The sequence below is a fragment of the Geotrypetes seraphini genome, chromosome 4, assembly GCF_902459505.1.
Source record: "Geotrypetes seraphini chromosome 4, aGeoSer1.1, whole genome shotgun sequence".
NCBI lineage: Eukaryota > Metazoa > Chordata > Amphibia > Gymnophiona > Dermophiidae > Geotrypetes > Geotrypetes seraphini.
The window spans coordinates 98,983,908-99,007,919 of record NC_047087.1 but is presented as its reverse complement, the minus strand read 5'-3'; the positions used below and the strand labels follow the sequence as shown (position 1 = coordinate 99,007,919).

At 42.2% G+C, this 24,012-nt stretch overlaps 2 protein-coding genes across 9 annotated transcripts in view; one reads left to right on the top strand and one right to left on the bottom strand.

Annotated features, from left to right (window-relative positions):
- Positions 1-17,140, bottom strand: part of CHD1L (chromodomain helicase DNA binding protein 1 like) — a 175,917-nt gene extending 158,777 nt beyond the window's left edge. Inside the window, exons 1-2 of one of the 4 annotated variants that reach the window (XM_033940411.1) lie at positions 17,019-17,033; positions 8,312-8,414 (exon numbers count right to left, since the gene is read on the bottom strand). The gene's annotated coding sequence lies outside the window, so the exon portion shown is untranslated. Of the gene's footprint in view, positions 1-1,375; positions 1,396-8,311; positions 8,415-8,850; positions 8,882-17,018 lie in introns of those variants that run through there. The other 3 variants (XM_033940410.1, XM_033940408.1, XM_033940412.1) reach the window with 3 other exon arrangements.
- Positions 17,097-24,012, top strand: part of CD2 (CD2 molecule) — a 67,227-nt gene continuing 60,311 nt past the window's right edge. For 3 of the 5 annotated variants that reach the window (XM_033940417.1, XM_033940416.1, XM_033940413.1), the window contains exons 1-2: positions 17,241-17,475; positions 19,288-19,596. In XM_033940417.1, coding sequence (XP_033796308.1) covers positions 19,293-19,596 — 304 coding nt within the window. In that variant the 5' untranslated portion in view covers positions 17,241-17,475; positions 19,288-19,292. The other 2 variants (XM_033940414.1, XM_033940415.1) reach the window with 2 other exon arrangements.

The window sequence follows — 24,012 nt, the reverse complement described above, 5'->3', positions numbered from 1 at the left end:
TTCCTAAAAGAGAAGTCTATAAGCCTTTGACAGTGTTCCACACAAATGTCTAATAAATAAACTGAGTACCCTTGGGATGAGTCCCAAAGTGACGGGCTTGGTCAGGAACTGGTTAGGTAAAAGGCGACAGAGGATAATGATCAATGGAGATCGCTCTGAGGAAAGGGATGTTACCAGTGGTGTGCCTCAAGGTTCTGTTCTTGGGTCTGTTCTTTTTAACATTTTTATAAATGATATTGCTGAAGGGTTGTTGGTTAAGATTTGCCTTTTTGTGGATGAAACCAAAATCTGCAATAGAGTAGATAGATCAGATGTTGTGAATAACATGAAGAAAGACCTGGCGAAGCTTGAAGAATGGTCTGAAATTTGGCAGCTAAAATTTTATGCTAAGAAATGCAAGGTAATGCATTTGGGCTGCAAAAACCAGAGGGAACGGTACAGTTTAGGGGTGAAGAACTTATGTGCACGATGGAAGAGTGGGAATTGGGTGTGATTGTATGTGATAATCTTAAGGTGGCCAAACAGGTTGAAAAGGTGACGGCAAAAGCTAGAAGGATTCTAGGTTGCATAGGGAGATGTATGGCCAGTAGGAAAAAGGAGATCTTGATGCCTCTGTATAAGACTGGTGAGACCTCATTTAGAATATTGTGTACAATTCTGGAGGCCACACCTTCAAAAAGATATAAAAAGCATGGAGTTGGTCCAGAGGAAGGCTACTAAAATGGTGTCTTTGTGATAAGGCGTATGGGGACACACTTAAAGATCTCAATCTGTATACTTTGGAGGAAAGGCGGGAGAGAGGGGATATATGATAGAGACGTTTACCTACATAATATAAATGTGCATGTTTCGAGTCTCTTTCATTTGTTAGGAAACTCTGCAATGAGAGGGCATAGGATGAAGTTAAGAGGTGATAGGCTCTGGAGTAATGTGAGGAAATACTTTTTTACAAAAAGGGTGGTAGATGCGTGGAACAGTCTCCCAGAAGAGGTGGTAGAAACAGAGACTGTGTCTGAATTCAAGTGGGCCTGGGATAGGCACGTGGGATCTCTCATAGGGAGAAAGAAATAATGGTTTCTGTGGATGGGCAGACTAGATGGGCCATTTGGCCTTTATCTGCCATCATGTTTCCAGGTTTCTAGCCATTATTAAGAAGATGGCTTGTGGAAATCCACTGCTTATTCTTAGGATAAACAGCACAAAATCTGTTTTATCACTTGGGATCTATCTAGGTACTTGGGACCTGGATTGGCCACTGTTGGAAACATCACACTGGGCTTGATGAATCTTCAGTCTGTACCAGTATAGTAACTCTTATGTTATTAAGATGCCAAACTGCAAGCAGGGAGGGGCTTGAGAGAGGGGGAATACTGACCCCAGGTGCAGAGGTGCTAGATGCTTGTGGTGAAAGCACTGGGTTCTTGAGAAGTGAAGCAGAGATATTAAAGTGGGAAATGGCAGCAACTGGCTGTAAGCCTTCACTTCCACCCTTCACAGCCTCCTTTGTTAACCTGGTTGAATAAGTTCCAGATGGCAGTGCATGGTAGGAGTGTTTTCATTATCTAGTGCAAAGCTTATCAACATGTAAGCAGCACACACAGAGTTTGAAAATCTTGTTCTATGGGTAAATGTAGACATGTACACTTAGTAAATGCAAAATAGGAGCATAAAGTTAGGTATGTTTACAACATGTTCTCTGTGCACTTAAATATGAAAACTCTATGTGCACATATCTGATGTACAGCCCCTAGACAACATTGTGTGTGTTATGAAAGAACACAGAACAAACAAAAGGGGAGAACCAACGAAGTCTGCAGTGAAGAATACGAAAGCAAAACAAGGGAAACTGCAGATCAAATGATAGGGGATCAATCTAGCCTGTGCAAAAACAAACACCGAAAAGCAGTCTGTGTGTGAACTGCTACGTAGGAGTTCGCACACAGACTGCTTTTCGGTGTTTGTTTTTGCACAAGCTACAGTTTTTTGATTGCGGTTTCATTTGATCCCCTATCAACCTGGGACCCCTGATGAAGGCGTGTTAACCGAAACACGGACCGTGTCGGGTCCCTTGGTTTGTTTTAAGGTGGTACTGTTAATAAATTTAGCCTGCATCATTGTACGTGTGTCTGCAGTTTCCCTTGTTTTGCTTAAGAAAGAACACATCATTTTAGGCAACTGAAAATTCACATACTTGCATGGTGTTGACTCTTTACCTATCTAATAGTGACAGGATTTCGAAAATTAACTCCTTTAACACACTGGCAAAAAGAAAGACAACATTGGAATAAAAATAAAAAAGGAACTATTAACTCCAGACTCCAGGTAGCACTGCTGCAAGAGAGAGAGAGAGAGACTGTGAATTTTTCTAACCACAAGATTAAAAACCGCTGAAGGTCTCGTATGTCACCTGCTTTGAAACAGAAATTCAACACAGCTCCCAGCTATAAAAATTGCATGCATCACCTTCTACTTTCATACAAGACTAGTTCTATGCTGGTTCTGCCTAGCTGCCCTGGAAAGTCATAGATTTAATCAAAATAATTCTTTTTCATTCTGCTGAGCTGGAAAATAAAACAAACGATGCGTGGGCCAACCCAGAGACCGGTAGCAGCGTTGCATGTAACTGCTAGAGAGCAAAGTTTGCATCACATCCTGAACCTGCTAAGATCTCAATATGGTGTGAGTGGGTGATAAATAAAACACTTGACAAGTAAAAGATGAAGGGGATGGAACTTAATATAATGCTTTTTCTGTGTGGTTACAATCAAAGCAGTTTACATATTTTAGACAGGTACTTATTTAGAAGTCAAACATCTTAAATCCAGTGTGCCTTAGAACAGTGGATCGCAACCCATTTAGGGTGCACAAAAAATAAATAAATAAAACAATTATGTTTTCAAGAATTGTAAATGAAAACTGTGGCAGCCCCTAAGCTTTTTTCTTATAAATGAGAATGAGAGAAAAGCCTTAGTAAACTGAGCCTTCAATGTTTGTTTGAAAGTAGGAGATCATTTTATTCTGAATGTCCCAATTGGCATCTTGATATTAAGATAATGGTTGTAGTGTTCTGGTTTGGAAAAACATTCCTTCCCAGAAGTGCCACGTACCCTCTTGTCCTATAACATGGCATCTAATGTTAGACACTAAGGGCCGCATTCTATAAATGGCGCTGGTATCGGAGGCCGTCTAAGAAACAGTTGCTGATCGCGTGTCAATCATGCTTAGGCGCCATTCATAGAATTGCGGTTGTTTTTTAAAACAGGTGCTTTAAATGTAGGCCAGCGTTTTAAAGGTCTACATTTAAGGCATTGGTTTCACACCTATGGAGGCACATAGGGATGCCTACTTATGCCTAAGGCCATTTCGATGCAAATTATGCTCCCATGCCTCCATAGGCGCGAGACCAATGCCTTAGAACGGCACCTTCAATTTTTTTTTTAAAAAACTTGCCTAAGGACTGGATTCAGTAAATAGTGCCCAAAGGTAGGTGCTGTTAATATCCATGCCAATTCTATAGAGATCATTTAGTGCTAAGCAGCTATTATAGATCTCAACAGGAGAAATAGCATTGCCAGCTCACTGAAGAGAAACCTCAACATGAGAAACAGAATGGCAATCTCACTGAAGAGAAACCTCAACAGGAGAAAATAATTTTCCAGTCACAGCCAGAATTCAGGAGCTATTTGAATAGCAACCATTTCCTGCTGGGAGATAGAGAATACTGGAGATACAGGAGGAGTGCCAGCCAATAGGACCACCTGTTAATCAGTTTCTCTTTCTCTGCCTGCTGGTAGATGTGTGCTATCCCATTGATCTCTGGATTCATCTGCTGCTGTTGCTAAGGAAAGAGATCATTTAGTGCTAAGCAGCTATTACAGAATAGGATTAGTGTGAACTCCTGCTCTCAAGTTTAGGTGAGAGGTCTTACGCCTGCTACAACCTGGTGTAAATGCTGGCAAGGCCCAGGGCTGCCTAATGGAAGAGGGCCACCTGCAGCTGAGCGGAGGTCTGGCATCTCCCCTCACCCTACACACCCACACTCAGCTACTTGTAGTTGGGCACGTAAAAGACCAAATTCTGCGTTTACATTTTTGGAACAACTTGACCTGTCCTTGCTCTTGCCCTGGCCACACCCCTTTTTAAGTTGAGCGCAAGACAATTTAGGTGTGTAGCATTATAGAATAGCACAAAGGCAGAATGCTTATGGAGGAGACATTAGTAAGATTGCTTACTACAACAATGTAAACAATTATACTGGCGTTACAACCTTCATATCCAGACAGCTAGGAAAAGTTATTTTGAAAAACAACTTATCTCAAAATTCTATCAGAAAGTTATTTTCCTTGGTTTCTAAATTTACTGCCTCCTTTATGCCCTCTTGGATGAACTTGCACACTATTTTATGACAAAGGGGCTCATTTTCAAAGCACATGGATATCTCAAAATGTTAAAAAAAAAAAAAAGTCCATCTGCTAAATACAGTTCTTCCATCGTAGCTTAAGATTGCTCATCATGTCTTGGAAGAAAGCTCTTATTTGACCTGTATTGAAGAAGCCTTCCCTTGATCCTTTACTGCCTTCCAATTACCACCCTACTTCTAACATGGATTGGATTGGATTTATATAATATACCACTATTTACATTAGTATTAAATAGTGTACATAACTGTTTTTGTTTCCAAGCTGGCAGAAAATCAGTGCCAGGCAAAATGGTAGAAACAATTATAAAAAATAAAATTGTGGAACACGTTGATAAACATGATTTAATGAGACGGAGTGAGATCTTGCCTCACCAATTTGTTTGACTTTGAAGGTGTGAATAAACATGTAGATAAAGGTAAGCCAGTTGATGTAATGTATTTAGCTCCTGATTGGTGAAGCCTGACTTTAATGCAGGAAGAGGCGGGTGGAGCATACCGCGAGTGATTTCCTTCACTCGCCTGCCGCTGCGGCTGTCCTCTCCTGCCCGGTCATTCGCGGTCGGAAAATCCGCAAATGATCGGGACCGCGAACAGCGAATGACTGGGGGAACACTGTATTTATATAATATAAGCGTGATTTTGCACATTACATAGGGCTCCTTTTATGAAGGTGCGCTAGCATTTTTAGCACGCACACTAGACGCTAACACCTCCATAGAGCTGGCGTTAGTATTTTCTTTGTAGCCCGGGGTTAGCGCACATGGCACTGTAGCGCACGCTAAAAACGATAGCGCACCTTCGTAAAAGGAGCCTAAAGTGTGATTTTGCACAGGAGGTGGTAGGAGAAAGGTCAGTGATTGAAACTTTTTGTCTGCATTGGCTGAATGGCCGTGAGGCTGGTATGTGACACGAACATATAGTCTGAGGCCTTTCCTCCCTGCCACAGATTATCTAACCTTGTCTGGATTAGTATGTTAGATAAAATGATGATTTAAGTTTTATATTAAAAGTTCCATTTTGTTTTGATTTTTGCATGTGTTAGACACACACAGCATCTGTGCCCATTAAAAAAAAAGGTATAGCATGTTATAAATTTTTTTGTATCGGTAAGACAGGTGACAGGTCTTGTTATACCAGTCACTTTTTTCAGATCGGCAAGCCATATTAGAGCATTGATTGCTCTGCTAGTTTACATGGCATTTCAATATTAATAACCTTATTTGCATGGCTGGATCAGAGAATGAGCAATCCTGCAGAAAACCACATAGTGAGCCCTTTTCTACATTGGATTGACAAATCCAATCATCGCTAAACCAGTCAAAACCAGTTTAGTGACGATCGTTTGAGGATCTCTGCCTTTAGGCCCCAATTCTGTAAACTGCGCCTAACTTTAGGCGTGCTTTAGGCATCAGATTTAAGTGGATAATGAGCAATTTAAGGGTCTTAACAAGCATTAATTGGGACTTAGACGGAGTTAGGCGTCGATTAGGCGTCTATAGAAAACAGATGCAGATTTAGGGAATAGTTGTAGACGTGGGTGTAAGTGGGAGTGGTTAAGGATAGCACGCCTATGTTTCTATGTTTCTAACAGCGTGGCAAATGTAGGCGAAGGAAAAGCTGGTCTAAGTGTAGTTTATGCTTCATTTCAATGCAGTTTCAGCTTTCTTAGTCAGAGACTTCCTATAGACGCAGATTAGGCGTGCTTCCGCTTCTGCAATATTTCCTATAGTGAGTTTGAATATGTTGGGTTTTTTTTCTTCTTTCTCCCTCCTAATAGATTTAAAGCACACCTAAAGTTAGGCACAGTTTACAGAATCTAGGCCTAAGTGCCTTGTTCTTAACACCAATTTTTATAGCATCATTTTTGATCATATACAGTATGTTTGTTTTTACTTTAATCATAATCTTTGCCTAAAACTTACACTGTCCTCATCAAAAAAAAAATAAGGGGATATAGGGTTTTTAGTCAAAACCTACTTTTTCTCATTTTGTGCCAATGGGGAAAAAAAATGAATGAGGACCTGCATCTAATATTTCCCAGGAATGTCCCATTTAAAACAACCTGTTTCGTGTACACAACCTCTTGCACCTCCTGCCTGTGAAAAGACTTACAACCAAACTGCCTGAGCCATTCAGAAATGGTTTTTTGCCTCTGCCCCTCCTTGGCCCCTTTCACACTCTGTACCTCAGCTCTAGTCACAAAAGGCAGCCTTAGGTTAGATGCTACACATCTTCAGATCTTTTGTTTCTGCCAAGCTTTTATCTTTATTGCAGATCAGCTCAAGAAATAGTTTAACAATGAAACTCTACAGCCTTCTGTTAAATGTCCTCACAATTTATGTCTGGATTCACACAGGTATGTGGCAATTCAAGATTCTAAGTTTTCTGCAGTTCTATTGTGGGAATGCAGGATTTTGGTTGTTTTTTTATTGGGGGGGGGGTTTGGGGGAGGGGGTTTGGTGGGGGGACTGTGCATAGCTTTGTAACAGTCCTGATCCTGAAGAAGAAAATAATTTTTTGCAGATTGTGACATCTTTTATTGTTCAATGGATTAATTATCTAACAACACTGTGGTGCCTGAACTTTCTAGATCCTATCAATCCATTCTTCAGTATACTGGACACATATTAATAGATATAAGAAAGAGATTGATTTAACACAAGTTTGTGGTTGGTTGGTTAGCTATTATCCATTTGCGCATTTTTCACAAAGATTCAGTTCAATTACATTAAGGACAGTATTTAAAGATCTTTGAAAATTAAATCTTACTCACCTCTTACGTTGGATCTAAAAAGACTGAGGGCACCAGTTTGGAATCTAAAGACTGCTTTTAGGGAATTTAGATATTACTGGGGAATGGGGAGGTTTCTGGAGAACTGTGACTATCCAAACAGGAGAAAAGGGAAGCACATTAAAAAAAAGGAGGGGGGGACCCACTTTGAATGAAAATTCTTGAATGTGGAATATAGTGAATTCATATAGGCTGCAGTAATAATATATTTGTGACCCACTGAGTGGAAAAGTATCAAAAGTGGAGTATGTGGTTTATTTATACCACAAGATAGAATTCTATCAACTGCATAATCCTGCAAAATTTCAGCCTCAGGTATGAACTAATTATGTTTTTAAAGAGAAATTTTTAGCAATAAAAAAGTAATTAACTCCAAACATCACATGCCCCACTTTAGGTACCTGCACTTTTTAGGCTGTATTAAGTGCCATCGACTCGTGTTCGAGTCCTAGTGGCTTGATGAACATCATTAAATTTTAAGCTTTAGAACATGAAAAACAAAGTTGTTATAATACTGTAATTGTACAGTCTCATTCTACTGATGCTGTAGTAAACAAAACTTTTTAAAATGAAAGCTACGCCTCCAAACATTTGTATCTTTAATCTCTATTACTTATAGGGCTCCTTTTATGAAGGCGCGTTAGCGGTTTAACGCGTGTAACATAGTAACATAGTAGATGACGGCAGATAAAGACCCGAATGGTCCATCCAGTCTGCCCAACCTGATTCAATTTAAATTTTTTTTTTTTTCTTCTTAGCTATTTCTGGGCGAGAATCCAAAGCTTTACCCGGTACTGTGCTTGGGTTCCAACTGCCGAAATCTCTGTTAAGACTTACTCCAGCCCATCTACACCCTCCCAGCCATTGAAGCCCTCCCCTGCCCATCCTCCTCCAAACGGCCATGTAATAGCGCACGCTAAACCGCCGGATGTGCTAGCCGCTACCGCCTCTTCTTGAGCAGTAGTTTTTCAGCTAGCGTGGGGGTTAGCGCGTGATTAAAAGTTGCGTGAGTTAAAGCTCAGTGGGTCACTTATTTATATTATATGGAAGACTATGAGATAGAATTAAAAGGATAGCTTCTGGCATGGAGAAAATATTACTTTTTGCTAAGGTAGTCTTTCTCCCTGGAGCTTACTAATCCGGATCCAGAACAAATGTACTGATGCGTGCACTTGCCATGCTTGTTAGAATCCACCTTGAACCCTAAAGTAAAGCAGAATATAAATATTCATATTAAATTAACAGTCTCTTGTTTATCTCAAGAATGCTTGTGCTTTAAGGGGCCCATTTACTAAAGTATCTTAGAATTAGAATTTAACATACTGTAACACAAGATATTACAGTGCTGTATAATAAGTGCATAACTAATGATGCTACAGGCGGGGGAGGGGGGCATGCCCAGCAAGTCAGCTGCAGGTGCTCTGTTAAAATGCTACTCCAGTTGAAAATAATGCAGAGGCACTTACCTCTGAAGTTGTGTGCACAAGTTATAGAATAGTGGTTGTTACACGTGCAACTTAATTTAGTACTTAGCTGTTAATTGATGCTAATTAGCATATGTGTGTGTGACTGCTTTGTGAATCTAGCCCTTGGTTGATATTCTACAAACCGTGTGGCATTATGGTCTATAAAGCATTACCCCCTTAGCGTCACAGTGTCCTCTTCATTGCTCTTGTGCTGCCTAGTTACACCTCCTAACAGATAATATATAGAAACAAAACAAAGGAAATAAGATAATAATGTAATACCTTTTTAATTGGACTAACTTAATGCATTTTATGATGAGTTTTTGAAGGTAACTCTTCTTCTCCTAACAGAAAATACCATTAAGTACACGCTAATGGACATTTTACCGCATGTTAATTGCATAACATGGTTTTAGTAGAAGGACTCCTAAATGCAGAGTATCAAGCATTTATAAATAGTTAAGACTGACTTATTTTTTTACATCAAGCTTTCATCTGTTAAAATATCGCACTCGAAAATCTTGCTGAAAACTGAGAAATAAGATTACGTGCTCCTTTTGCAGTTCCCCTGTGGCAAATGCATAGACGTTCATTCAATTCCTATGGGCTTCAGTGCATTTGCCACAGGGGAATTGCTACTGCAGCTTTGTAAAAGGGGCTATTAGTATCCTTAATTGTGTACTGTATTTGTGTATGAAAAAGGTAGACGCGGGTTCCTGAGTTAGTGGTTTGGGCTGGATTTGGAGTTGTGGAACCTAGCCCAAATACTTTTCTATAGAATTCCTGGGATTCTTGGGAGTTTGGGTTACACTTTTTGCAGTTTTTACTTTTATTTTCTGGGTTTTATAATGTTTTGTCTGAGGAGAGGAGCTGGCCGTCCGTGGGACTGCAGATTATTTGTTCTCCTTTTAGCCTTCCTAAAAGTACATTTATCCATCTACAGATACATATAGAAAGCCCCAGTGCTTGTTACAGCTAGACCTGGCACTCCAGAATGGATACAGCAGTGAAAAGGGAACATAGTAGAATTTTTTTTTTTTTTTTTAAACCCAACCTGAAATTTCTGCACTGGAGTTTCATAAGAACATAAGAATAGCCTTACTGGGTCAGACCAATGGTCCATCTAGCCCAGTACCCCGTCTTCATGGTAGCCAATCAAGTTCACTAGTACCTGGCAAAAACCAAAATAGTAACAACATTTCATGCTACCAATCCAGGGCAAGCAGTAGCTTCCTCCATGTCTCAATAGCAAACTGTGGACTTTTCCTCCAGGAACTTGTCCAAATCTTTCTTAAAACCAGCTACATTAACCATTCTTACCACAAACTTTGGCAACACATTCCAGAGCTTAACTATTTTCCAAGTGAAAAAATATTTTCTCTTATTGGTTTTAAAAGAATTTCCCTGTAACTTCATCAGGTGTCCCCTAGTCTTTGAAATTTTTGATGGAGTAAAAAATTGATCCATTTGTACCTTTTCTACACCACTCAGGATTTCATAGACTTCAATCATATCTCTTCTTAGTCAACTCTTTTCCAGGCTGAAGAGCCCTAACCTTTTTATTCTGTCCTCATATGAGAGGAGTTCCATCCCCTTTATCATCTTGGTCGCTCTTCTTTGAACCTTTTCTAGTTCCACTATATCTGTCCTGAGATAAGGCGACCAGAATTGAATAAAATACTCACAGTGAGGTTGCACAATGGAGCAATGTAGAGACATTATAAAATTCTTAGTCTTGTTAACCATCCCTTTTTAAATAATTCCTAGCATCTTGTTTGCTTTTTTTGGCTGCCACTATACATTGGGCAGAAGGTTTCATCATATTGTCTACAATGAAACCCAGATCTTTTTCTTGGGCGCTAATCCCAAGGTGGACCCTAGCATCTATGATTTGGGTTTTTCTTCCCAATGTGCATCACTTTGCATTTGTCCACATTAAATTTCATCTGCCATTTGAACACCCAGACTTCCAATTTCCTAAGATCTGCTTGCAATTTTTCACAATCTGCATGCATTTAACAACTTTGAACTGTTTAGTGTCATCTGCAAATTTAATCACCTCACTCATCTTCTGATTTCCAGATCATTTAAAAATAAGTGGCACTCCACTGTTTACTCTCCTCCATTGAGTAAAATGGCCATTTAACCTTACACTCTGTTTTCTATCTGATAACCAATTCCTAATCCACAACTGAACATTGTCTCCTATCCCATGACTTTAATTTTCTCAGGTGCCTCTCATGAGGAACTTTGTCAAAATGCTTTCTGAAATTCTAGATACACATAATAACATAAGCAATGCCTCCGCTGGGTCAGACCTGAGGTCCATCATGCCCATGTGGCGGCCCAACAGGTCCAGGACCTGTGCAGTAATCCTCTATCTATACCCCTCTATCCCTTTTTCCAGCAGGAAATTGTCCAATCCTTTCTTGAACTACATCAACTAGTGTGCCAGATTTTCAAGATATCAACTGGGAGCATCAGTATGGCACTATGATCTTTCTTTATTCCTCTTCTGACCCTCCCATCATTTTGGGATCTCTGACACTCCCTCCCACTTTTCTCTGTGTCTAGGGCAGGGGTGTCAAAGTCCCTCCTCGAGGGCCGGAATCCAGTCGGGTTTTCTGGATTTCCCCAATGAATATGCATTGAAAGCAGTGCATGCAAATAGATCTCATGCAGATTCATTGGGGAAATCCTGAAAACCCGACTGGATTCTGGCCCTTGAGGACCGACTTTGACACCTGTGGTCTAGGATCTGCTCTTTGGTTTTGCCTGTGAGTGCCCAAAATCTTAAATCCAGATCTACTAGGTCACGGGCATTGGACTTATTGACACTCTGGGGTCATGTTTACAGATTCAACCCAACTACTGTTTTAGGCAAGACCAGGCAGTGGCTTAGGACAGCACCTTCTAGGGCAGGGGTCTCTAAAGCAGTGCATGCACATAGATTTCATGCATATTCATTGGGGAAATCCTGAAAACCTGACTGGATTTGGCCCTCAAGGAGGGACTTTGGAGACCCCTGTTGTAGGGGGTAGCAGAGAGCAGCTATAGTCAAAGCTAAATAGAGCCCAACAACCACCCAAACTGAAAGAACCAATAGCCCATTTACCTGAGTAAATGATTTTTGGAAATTGTCCTCATCATGTGTGTGTGTGTACATACATACATACATAAGTTTGGTATTTAAAAGCATAATATCTTGGAGACAAGGGTAGATTAGGGTCCTGAAGTTAATGGAGAGGAGGCAGGTGTAAGGATGAAGGTTTGCAAGACATCACTTCACTTGCCCAGGCCCTGCATGTGTAGAAGTTCGTGCTTTCCTGTTACAACCTCAAAATGTAATCTCAGTCTCATTTCTCACACTCCTACATGTAAAAATCCACAGTTTCACCTACCATCTACTGCTCTCACAAGCAGCTGCTAGTATGACTTTTTTTTTCTGCTCATTTATTTTCATGCCTGAGGCCATTTTGCCTTTACCAAGACTATCCAAGTCTGAACTACGAATACTGCAGGTTTTCTTTTTAATTTAGAAAACTAAAGTGTATTATACAGTGACCTACGAGGAAAAATCAGCCACAATTGTCCTTCTGTGATATATTAGCTTTATCTTGTAGAGACTGCATGTTTACTTCCCCTGTAAATCTTATCATTTGTTAGGTACTTGATATACCACCTTTCCTCGCAAAACAGGAAAAGTGGTTAACATAATAGTTTAACCTTTAAAATCAGAAAGGAACACCATACAAATTATAGTAAAGATATAGCAGTCACACCGTTAAAAAACAAAGGAAGTAGATAGCAAAGAGGGAGAGTGCAAAGCACTGGAAGATCTCCACAGTATTAGTAGGGGTGGGTTTGTGTGTGCATAATCTACCTTCTCTGGGCTTTATTTCAGAAAGAGTTTATTTCCATTCTCTTTATTGAATAAAGTCCTGCGCTTCATAGAATTATTATTATTGTCCTTAGCACTCAAAAATGATAACGGGGCAATGGGAGGCACTTTAACAAACTACAAACAATCCCTGCCCAAGAACGTTGCCTAAAAAAATAGGCAGCCAATTAGTGCGGCGCTAAGCGTAATGGTTACAGAAAGCATGCGTAGCATCACTTCAATGACGTTAACCATCAGCATAAAGTGGAACTTGGACATTTTAATCACCAAAACATCCAAGTGCCAATTTTCGAAACAGATTTTTTAGACTTCTTGCAGGCCGTTTTCCCTCCATTATATCTAAATCTTAAAGGGGGAGGGGGGTTGTTAGAGGCATGTTTTGGACAGGATTAGGGCAGCCTTAGGACTTGGATGTCTTGCAGGGATAATGAACCTTTTTGAAGACATCCAGGGTGTCATTTAGACGTTTGGAGTTAGACCTGTTTTAAAAGCAAATAAGGGCCAAAAAGGTACCCAAACTGCTCAGATGACCACCAGATGCATGAGGGCATGACCCCCCCCCCCCCAACACACACACACATTCCCCCAGTGATCACTGAACCCCTCTCATCTCCCAAAGGTGTGAAAGAAACAGTACATACCAGCCTCTATGACAGCTGTAGATATTTTGAGAAATCCTAGTAGCTTGGTGGGTGGTGTAGTGAACCATAGAGAGGGGATCCAGGTCCATATCCCACCCTACCCACTACATGTAAGGTGGACAGTGTGATACTACCAAAACTCACTAATAACCTACTATACTGCCATATAGGTGACACCTATAGCTATAAGGGCTATTAGAGTAGACAGGTAGGTATAGTAGGTTTTGGGGGGCTCACCATACACTATAATGGGGTTATGGTGAAATATGTACCTGGCACCCTTTATGTGAAGTTCACAGCAGTGCACCCTAATGTGCTTTGTTGGCACTCTACTGCTTTGTTGGCATCTCTTTATGGCCAGTTCAATAAAATGCTGGCCCCTCCCAAATGAGTTTGTTTTGGACATTTTGCATTTGGACACTTTGATTTTCAAAAATGGCAATAAAAGATAGACCAGTCATTTTCGAAAGAAAAAAAGATAGACATCTTGCGGTTTCATAAATTGTCGTTTTCCCGACCCAACTTTTGGACATCCTTGCAGAAATGATCAAAGTTGGACTTAGATGTCCTATCAAAAATGTATCCTAACATTTAAGCGTACCCATGTATGTCAGGGTATTCTTGACTTAAATGTCTACACCTTTGTGTGTACATCTGCCCATATTCTATAATTGTGCTCATAACTCCAAAAAATGCTCAACCATACCCACTTTTAGATATTTGCTTTTGCAAGGTGCCTAACTTTTATATTTAAACAATTTTATTAATGAAATACAGAGAAATATGAACCTCAATAATACAATGAAATAACTTTTGACAAAGGTGATACAACACATGGAATCCATAAATTTCTTCATCAACATTTCAAATACAAAATAATAAACCAATAACCAAATACCCCCTTCTCATACCGTAGTGCCCCTAACAAAGTGTCTTGCAAACTTTCTGGTCAGCGGCACACTAAACCCAGTGCCCTGGCTGGAAGGCACCTGGAAGTGCACAATCTTCGATGCAATGATGTCACACGCATGCCTGACATCATTGTGTCAATGTCCACACATGCCAGAGTCCCATCTAGCATTGGCCCACTTCAGTGGAGGGATTAGGGAGGATGGGGAGGTGCGGGGAGAGGAGAGACGCCAGCAAGGAAGAGAGTCATCTGCGCTGGCTGACTGCTTATAGGACATGCCTGGCATGGATGACTCTCAACCTCACCAGTGTGTCATGGCACACCTGAAATCTCAGGAGGCACACTGTTAGAGGAATGTTTTGTTCAGGATTAGGGCAGCCTTAGGATGTCTTGCAGGGATAATGAAACCTTTTTGAAGACATCCAAGGTGTTCCTTAATATATCGAAAAAACGGCTTGAAGTTTTTTTGCCTCCTTGGCTATTTTTTCCTCGTAGTCTTTTTTTGGCCCCTCTTACCGCCTTATGGCACCTGTTTTGATGTTGTTTGTGCTTTTTCCAGTTTTCATCCATTTTTAACCTTTTCTATTCCTTAAATGAAGTCTTCTTGTCTCTGATCGCTTCCTTCACCACTACAGTGAGCCACGCCGGTTCCTTGTTCTTTTTCTTCTTTGATCCCTTGTTGAAATACAGTATATATAGATTTTGCATCTCAGTGTCTGTGTCCTTAAAAAGGGACCACGCTTGCTCAAGTGTTTTTACAGTGCTTATCTTCTTCTTAATCTTCTTCTCCACCATGAGTCTCATTGCTTCATAATTTCCTTTTCAGAAGTTCAGTGCTGTGGCCGTTGTTCTGGATCGATGTTTTGCCTCTGTGTCCAGGTTGAAGCGAATTATATTGTGATCACTGCTTCCCAGTGTCCCTTCTACTTCAATGCCTTGCGCTGGTCCTCGTAGTCCATTTAGAATTAAGTCCAGAATTGCATTTCCTCTCGTATTTTCCTTGACAAGTTGTTCCAGGAAGCAATCGCCTACAGTATCCAGGAACTTGGTCTCCTTACTGAAGCCGGAGGTGCCTAGGTTCCAGTCTATCCCCGGATAATTGAAGTCGCCCATGATAACTGTGTTGCCTCCCTTGCAGTTGCATTTAATCTCGTCCGTCATTTCTCTATCATTTCTTCGAACTGCTCCGGGGCTCAGTAGTAGATGCCGATCTTCGTTTCCGTTCCATTTATTCCTGGAATTTTGGCCTATAGAGACTCTACCTTATTTTTCATTTCTGGCTTGTTTTCTCCGGTAGACTCAATTCCCTCTTTGATGTATAGGGCAGCTTCAGATGTTATGGGCAATCCTATTGGCAGCAAGCAGGTTCCTGGAGGAACCTAGTGGGCAGTGTCAGTGGTGTAGTAAGAGGAAGTAGGGGGGCAAACTGTCCCGGGTGCTATCTTGGTGGGGGCGCCATCACCTCTCCTCTTCTCTGCCCTCTGGTCCTTTCCCACCCCTTTCCCACCCCTTCCCCACAATGTATGCGCCTTCCCTTCCCTCGTGCCTGTAACTCTTTGCCGGCACAAGCAGCAGCACCATAGTGCTGCTCATACCAGCTTTGGCTTTCACAGGACCAGGAAGTAAGATCATAGGGAAAGCCAAAGCTGGTGTGGGCAACAGATTGGAGATGCTCGTACCGGCAAAATTCAAGAGGTAGGGGGAAGGGAAAGGGCGCTCATGGCGGGGGAGGGGAGCAGAGAAGAGGGAGGAGGTGCCACCACTCCAGGCACCTCCCACCCTTGCTACACCACTGAGCAGTGTAGTGAACCAGAGAGATAGGGACTCAGGCCCATATTCCACTCTAACTACTGCTTTTATGGTGGAATATCTGAGTTTCCAAAATCTATCCAAATCCCACTCTACCTACATATAGGTGACACCTGCCAGCATAAGGGCTATTGGATTATTGGCATGGTTAGGGTTACTATATTTGTGAAGTAAAGAAAGAGGATACATGACCCTGAACCCCCACCTTTCACCCATTTCCTTAGACCCCCTTCCCATCTTCTGTACCCTTTTAGTGCTTCTCTCTTTCCCTCCCTCCAACCCTCTCCACCACAGATGCTTCTCTTTCCCTCTCCCTCCCTCCAACCCCCCTCCCCTTGGGTGCTTTTCTTTCTCTTTCTCTCTTTTCAACTCTCCCATGGGTGCTTTTCTCTCTCTCTCTCTCCCCCTCCCTTCACCCCACCTGCCCCCGCAGGATGGTGCTTCTCTCTCTCTCTCTCCTGTCCCCCACCCAGTGGCATAGCCGGGCAGCCAATTTTGGGTGGACCTGAGCCAAAAGCGGGTGGACATCTCTCTCTCTCTCTTTCCCTCCCTCCCCCCCAGCTTGTGCAAGTGAGATGCCATACCAGAGGAGAGGGAAATGGAAAGAGAGGTAGCAACTGGGATGAGAAGTCTCTGCCCTCCCACATTTCCATCTCTCCCTCTCTTGCTCCCTCTGTCCCTTCTAGCCCCCTCTGTAACCTTTCCCTTTGTCCTCCCCTACTCCCTTTGTCCTCCCCCCAAGTCCATCTCTCCCTCACAAATCTGATATCCCTCCCTCCTTCCCTTACCCTATCCCTGGGTCTCACATCAATCTCTCCCTCCTTCCCTTATTTGAGTCCAACATCTCTCCCCAAGTCCAATATTGCTCCTTCTCTGCCTTCTACACCTCCCCAAATCTGACATGTTTCGGGAGGGGCCTTAGTTCTAGGCAGAACTCTGGTGGAAATGGCATCTTGCTACCGGCCAGCGTACTTGCTGGTCAGCTCTCTCTGCCGTGTCCCTTTCCCGGCATCTATTCCTTTTGTCCCCCCCCCCCTCCCGGACTAGCATTTCTTTTTATCCCCCCTTCAGCATGCCTACCTTATATTTGTTGTAAAGATTGCCATGCAGCAGCAACGATTCACAATGCTGTACTGCCGCTGGTACCGTTGCCTTCTTTCCACTGCAACTCACCCTAGAGGAAACAGGAAGTTGTCAGAAAGGGTGGGCCACAGTACAGAGAAGACACCAGGGCCAGCTGCAGGACAGCACTGTGAATCACTGCCGCCACCTGGCAACTTTTATAACAAATTTAAGGTAGACATGTCTGGGGGAGGAAATAAAAGGGAATGCTGGTCCAGGGGAGAATAAAAGGAGTAGATGCCAGGAGAGAGAAATAGCCGAGAGAGTTGACCAACAGATACGCTGGGTGGTGGCTTGTGGCTGCTGGGTGAACGGGCCTGAGTCCAAACTGGGTAGGCCCAGCCATGGCTACACCCATGCCTCCATCTACCTCCTCGCTGAAATTGAATCCGAGCCAGCCAGCAGTAGCAGCGAGGTGAGCCTTCTCTTTGGAGTAATATTTGTTCCCAAGGTGGGGGACAGGACAAATAGGATAGGGCTGTAGACACTTTCTTCCTGGACAGGGGAGAATGCCATTCGGACACCCAGACAGTTAGAGCAGCAAGCTGAGAGCCAGAGAAACAGTTTCAAATCCTACTGCTGTGTCTTGTGATCTTGGGCACGTTATTTAACCCTCTTGCCTCAAGCACAAACTGAGATTGTAAATCCTCTAGGAACAGGGAAATACCTACTGTATCTGAGTGTAATTCACCTGAACTATTACTGAAAAAGTAATAATATACAGGATTTATATGATTCCACACATAGGGCCTGATGCTCAAAACAAACTGGACTAGCAATGTTTCATTTAGACTGGTGTGTCTCAACGAAATGTTATTTTGCAAATAATGCACAGAGGCTCTCGGATACTGCTTTACTGTGCATGGAAGCTGTGACTGAAAGTTCTGTGCTAATGAGCTGACTTGTATTAAAATGAGCTCATTCTGTCCATTGCTCAGAAAACCGGCTCACAAAAAACAAACCCTACCCTAATGGACTATAACCTACGTCAGTAGGTTTTAGTCATTAGGGCAGGGTGATTTTTACAGCCACGCTTCTGCACAAAAGCCTCCTAGCAAGGGGCAGGATGAAGCATTTATTTATTTTTAAAATTTCTATACCGTTTATAACTAAACGGTTCACAGAGTTACATACATATTTAAAAACAGAATCATCATGACATACAAATAATCCTAAAAAAAAAAAAAATTATGTTAAAATATTATTAGAAACTAAAACCATAATAAAAATGATCATGAACAGTTCATCAGCTTTGCCAAAAAAGGCAATTATTAACTAGAAAAAAGCATCTACAAATAGCTATGGGGTCCTTTTATCAAGCCACGCTAGCGGGGTTAGCCCGTCGGACATTTCATCATGCGCTAACCCCCGTGGCCGGCTAAAAAACTAACGCCTGCTCAGTGCAGGCGATAGCGGTTAGCGCAGCAGGCGGTTTAACACGCGTTAAACCCCTACCGCAGCTTGATAAAAGGACCCCTATGTCTTGAGTAATTTCCTGAACATACCCTTTACACGGCAGTTTCGTATTTGGCCCACAAGGGAGTTCCATTTTTTAACTCCTGCATAGCAAAAGCCTTGGGTTTACGTTCGTCTTCAGTAAAGCTGAATTTTCAGAACGTAATGATCTGTTTGGTGTATAACTGGATATATTAGTTAGTTTTAAACAATTCTGGGATTTTTCCATACAAGAATTGATGGCAGATCATTGCTGCTTTATATTGTATTCTGAAGGCGACTGGAAGCCAATGCAATTGCTGTAGATATGGCGAAATATGATCAAATTTGGACAGTCCCATAATCAATCTTGCCGCTGTATATTGTGCAACTTGCAGTGCCCCTACTCCTTGCTTTTGTTATTCCAAGATTTAAGGCATTACAATAATCAAGTCTTGACAGGACCATAGCACACCTCCCAGCACCATTTTCTGCTGCCCAAACACACTCCGCTAATCATGGACTGTTCCCCCCCCCCCCCTTGTTCACTGGACATACGCACAAGAGCTGTGCCTACCGCACAGTTCTTGTGGGCATGCACACATTGTGAGCCTACTTTAAGGAATGTTTTTCTGTTTGAAAATGAGTCCCTTAACTTTGTAAGTTCTTTGAATTTATTGCAAAAAAAGTCCTCTCTTTACTACCTTTCTCTACTTGAATTTTTGTCATGGTCTTGTTTCTCTCTCTCTTTGTACTGGGATCACATTTATAACAGGCTCTCTTACCATTAAAGGTGCCATGGCCGAAAGGAATCCTGTACTTGTTTATGGAAAATTGCATGGTTCGGTATTCCTGAATATTTCAGAGAAGCTGGAGAAGATGGAAGAAGTTAAATGGATGTTTGGAAACACACTTGTTGGTAAATTGAAACTTCCCAATCAATCATGCAGTCTTTTAGATGTTAAAAGGTGTAAGATATCGGATAATGGGAATCTCTGGATAGAAGAGCTGAAGAAAGATGATGAAAGAATATACACTGTGAATGTTTACAAGTCGGATGGAACGTTAAAACAAAAAGAGCAGTTCAACTTGACAGTAATCGGTAAGCTGTTCTGATTTCTTTGTGTGGCATTTCTGTTTCCTTGTGAGGCTAAATGGCATTCGCTTTATTTTCTCTCTGTGCAATACGTTTCTTTCTTAAACTGTATTCTCTGCGTTTTTTGCAGAATTTCAAAAGTTAAAATACAAAAGGGACTTACAGAAATTTTTAAAAAAAAAGCACTGTTCAGTCTTAAGGTGCTTTTCACTTAAAACTCAAAAAGCCTGTTATTGCGGGTGCAGCTCTCTATCCATCATATGCTTGTGTTTCTGTGTGCAGACACAATCAGAGCAGCAAATTTGGGGTAGGAATTACACACATGTATAGTGGAATGACTAATGCTGAAGTGCTGGTGAGGTTCTTAACCTCTATTACAGTGTCCCGCAAACTTGTCAGCGCCGCCGCACACTAAACCCGGTGCCCCGGCTGAAAGGCATCCTGAAGTGCACGGATGTTGACAGGATGATGTCACGCACATGCGTGATGTCATCACGTCAACATCCGTGACCCTGAACCTGTTGCTTTGCCGTTGGGGGTTCCTGGAGGAGGGGAGGTGCGGGGAGAGGAGAGATGCCAGCGAAGAGGAGAGTCGCCAGCGCCGGCTGACTGCCTACAGGACGTGCCTCTCCTCCTTGCCGGCGTCTTGGGGCACACCTGAAATCTGCTGCGGCACACAGTTTGCAGTGCACTGCTCTATTAGAAGAACAGGGCCTATGGTGGCGTAGGTCATTCCTTTCAAAATTTTATTAATCTTAGATAATGTACCTGGACATCCACCTCATTTAGACAACCTTCATCCGGATGTGAAAGTGGGTGTCCCAAAAGTCACTACACACTTTTAATAAATTCTTAAAAATTACACAAGAAACTGAGTTTATTCATATTCTTAGCATCAACATGAGAGTCATTGCAATTTTACTTGCTAGGCTTGCCATCATAATCCAATGCCTCGAAGACTAGTTGCATACCTCCACATGAGCACCTCCATTTTCAATAACTTTCAAGCCACCTTCAGATGCAAGCCTCGCTGATGTTTGGCAGCATCTCTTCCCCGATCTCGCTGCAGGCCGTGGCTGGTTATGGGGCTTAGTGGCATACACCTTGATTTTGTACCCCCACAATAAAGTCACAAGGTGTAAGGTCACTGAACCATAGGTTTTCCAAGAGCTCAGGGTCATTTTGGTAATGGTGCACGAGTGATTCACACATTTCCACATGAGCATCATAATCTTCCGCTTGAAGTTTTTGAACAACCTGAAGTCAGTATGGGTAGAGCTTTATCACTCTCCGATGCATCTGCTGAATCGAACTTTTGTTGACGCTGAGTTCCAGTGCAGCCCTCCGGATGAATTTTCCCTGGCTGTGCACGAACGCCTGCTCCAGGAGTTCAGTGTTTTCATCAGTGGTGGTAGTAGCATGCCTTCCGCTGCATGGTTTGTCAACAATAGATCCTGTTTCGAGAAACTTGCCATGGATAGCGTAAATTGTGTTATGCATTGGAGCAGTGTGACAGCCATAAAGCGTCTCAAACTCTCACTGAACTGCAGTCGGAGACTGAAAAACTTCTTGTCAAGTGGTAATTTTGCAACGCTGTTCTAATGTTAATTATCGAGCCATGATTAAGGGATGATACGCTTACAAAAACTACAAAGCCTAACTATTCTTTTGCTGATGGCCTCATGTCTCTCCGAATGATACCTGGAATGAAATAGAAAAAAAGTGTGTAGTGACTTTTGGGACACCCTGTATTTGCCACCAAACTCAACTCCAGCATTCTGCATGTTTTGTAGGCATTTAAAATTAGTCTGTGCCATACCCTGAAAAAAGGTATTGGAATAGTCAAGGTCAACATTCAGCCAGCGTGTTCACTGAAAGTTAAATGCTGGTGTTTAACCTAATTGGTATATTCAGTGCTGCTGTGCAGCGACAATGCTGACACACTGAGGGGCATTTTCGGAAGGATGGCTGAGTCAGAATCGGGATGTCCAAATCAGAACGTCCCACATGGACGTCCATCTCGCACGTATTTCCGTATAGGATAAGCCTGTTTGAAAATACGTGAAATAGACATTCATGTACTGGAAATGTTCAGCATGAAATGTAATATCCAAATTTTGAACTGGGGGTGGGATGGGGTGGGGTTGGGGGCCAAGGGACTCGGACATCTGTATATTAATAGCCTTAGAAAAGCTCCTACACAGCAGAGGGTTAATGGGTTAATGCAGTGGATCATACACCAAACAATGCAGGTTTAATGCTTTGGTTTTGTATTTGTGAACCCTCCAAGAACAGAAAGATACATACTGTAATTGAATGTACAAGACTTTAATAGCCTTCAGACTTGCAAGTGTCTTATATATTTAGGTTGGTAGATATTTTTTCTGTTTCTGGAGAACTCACAGTTTTTTAAATAAAGAGATTTGAACCTGGGTCCCTTGGTGACGGGACAAAAGTGCGTGAGACAAACGCGCGCCGACATTTTAGAGTGGACAATTGAGCGCAAGACTTCAGCGCTCTGCTCTAAAAGCTTATTTTAAAGGGCTCCGATGGGGGTGTGGGGGGAACCTCCCCACTTTACTTAATACTGTTCGCGCTGCCGTGTTGGGGGGGGGGGTGTACAAAAAAACTTAGCTACAAAAAACTTAACTTTTTACCTATTTTTTCAGGGAAAAGTTAAGTTTTCTGTATAATGGGGGATTACAACCCCTCCCCAAACCACCCCCAATGGTAGCGCCAACACTATTAAGTAAAGTGGGGGTTCCCCCCCACCCCCCATCAGAGCCCTTTAAAATAAGCTTTTAGAGCAGCACGCTGAAGTGTTGTGCTCAATTGTCCGCTTTCAAATGTCGGTGTGCGTTTGTCTCGCGCGTTTATGACTGTGAACCACATTAACCACTAGGTTACTTCTCAGACCTAGTTCCTGTTCTGTTAAGAATGCCCATAATACAGGTAGTCATCGACTTAGGACCTATACTACATATGACTGTTCGACTTTATGTCCACATGCTTGATGCGTCCTCACCACGCTCAGCATCCACAAGCTTAAATCCCGCAATGTTTCTGCCAAGCAGCAAAGTCAGCCTATCTTTAAATGCCTTAAAGACAGAAATGCTTTTCTACAATGCTCAATGTGTCCAATCTGCACACTGTAGTATGGATGCCCCTTAAGATGTCTACTAAGAGGAAAGTGACATCGTCTATTACTGGTTCTGCCAAGAAGGAAAGAAAAGCCATTGATCTCGACACGAAGATGAAGGTGGTCAAGCAGTATGAAGGATGAAAGAAAGTATATGCAATCGCATGTGACCTTCACTTATCGCACTCTATTGTGTAGATGATTTTGAAGGACAAAGAAAGGATTTGTGAAGCTGTCACCCACGCCCCAAAATGGAGAAATGATTGTATCTTTGAAAGCAAGATCAGACACAAAAGTGGACATCCTTAAGTCTTCTTACATTGCAATCAAAGGCTAGAAGTCTATTTCAGACTTTGAAGGAGTGTGCTGGAGAAGACTACGCTCACGAATTTGTAGCAAGCACTGGCTAGTTCAAGAGATTCCAAGAAAGGTTCAAACTTCATAATGTTCGAGTCACAGGAGAAGCAGCAAGTGCAGATGAGGAAAGAACACAAAAGTTTATTTAAAGTTTGGATAAAATAATTATGGAAGAAGGCTATCAACCAGAACAGTTTTTCAATGTAGACAAAACTGGATTGTTCTGGAAAAGGATGCCAGAATGCACCTACATTCACAAAGAAGACAAATGCATGCCTGGCTTTAAGGCATTTAAGGTAGGCTAACTTTGCTTCTTGGTGGAAACATCGCAGGGTTTAAGCTGAAGCTTTTTCTGATTTATCATTCTGAAAACCTGCGTGCAATCAAGAATGTAAATAAGCATACACTGCTCGCCTATTTCCATTCCAACCCAAAAGCATGGATGACACAGGCACTGTTCGAAGACTGGTTCCTGGATTGTTTTATGACTCAAGCTCGTGAATATTGCTTGGAAAGAGAAATTCCCTTCAAAAAGAGAAAGAGGGAAGTTGGGGAACCCTAAGAAACACTGTAAATGCATAAACAGTTGAGATGTGAAACAAATTCCCATCAAACTCAATGGCAAAAAATGTACCCGGCCTCAGGGCTAGTGCACAAGTACTGGGTGTGAAGCTGTTCTTTGCTGCCCCTCAGAAATTACAGTTCTAGGCGCCTGCCTATCGTATTTCCCCATTTATAGGCCACATCCGTACCTTTTAAATCCCCCTTAAATACCTCTGTCGCTTGGATGGCTGCCAGCTACCTCCTCCAATCTCGCTGTGCAGGGCAGGAGCGATGTTTTCGATCTCAAGCCTAGCCCCGCACCGCTTCCTGAATGGCTGCCGTCTGTTCTCGCGACAGCAGCCATTCAGGAAGCGGTGCAGGGC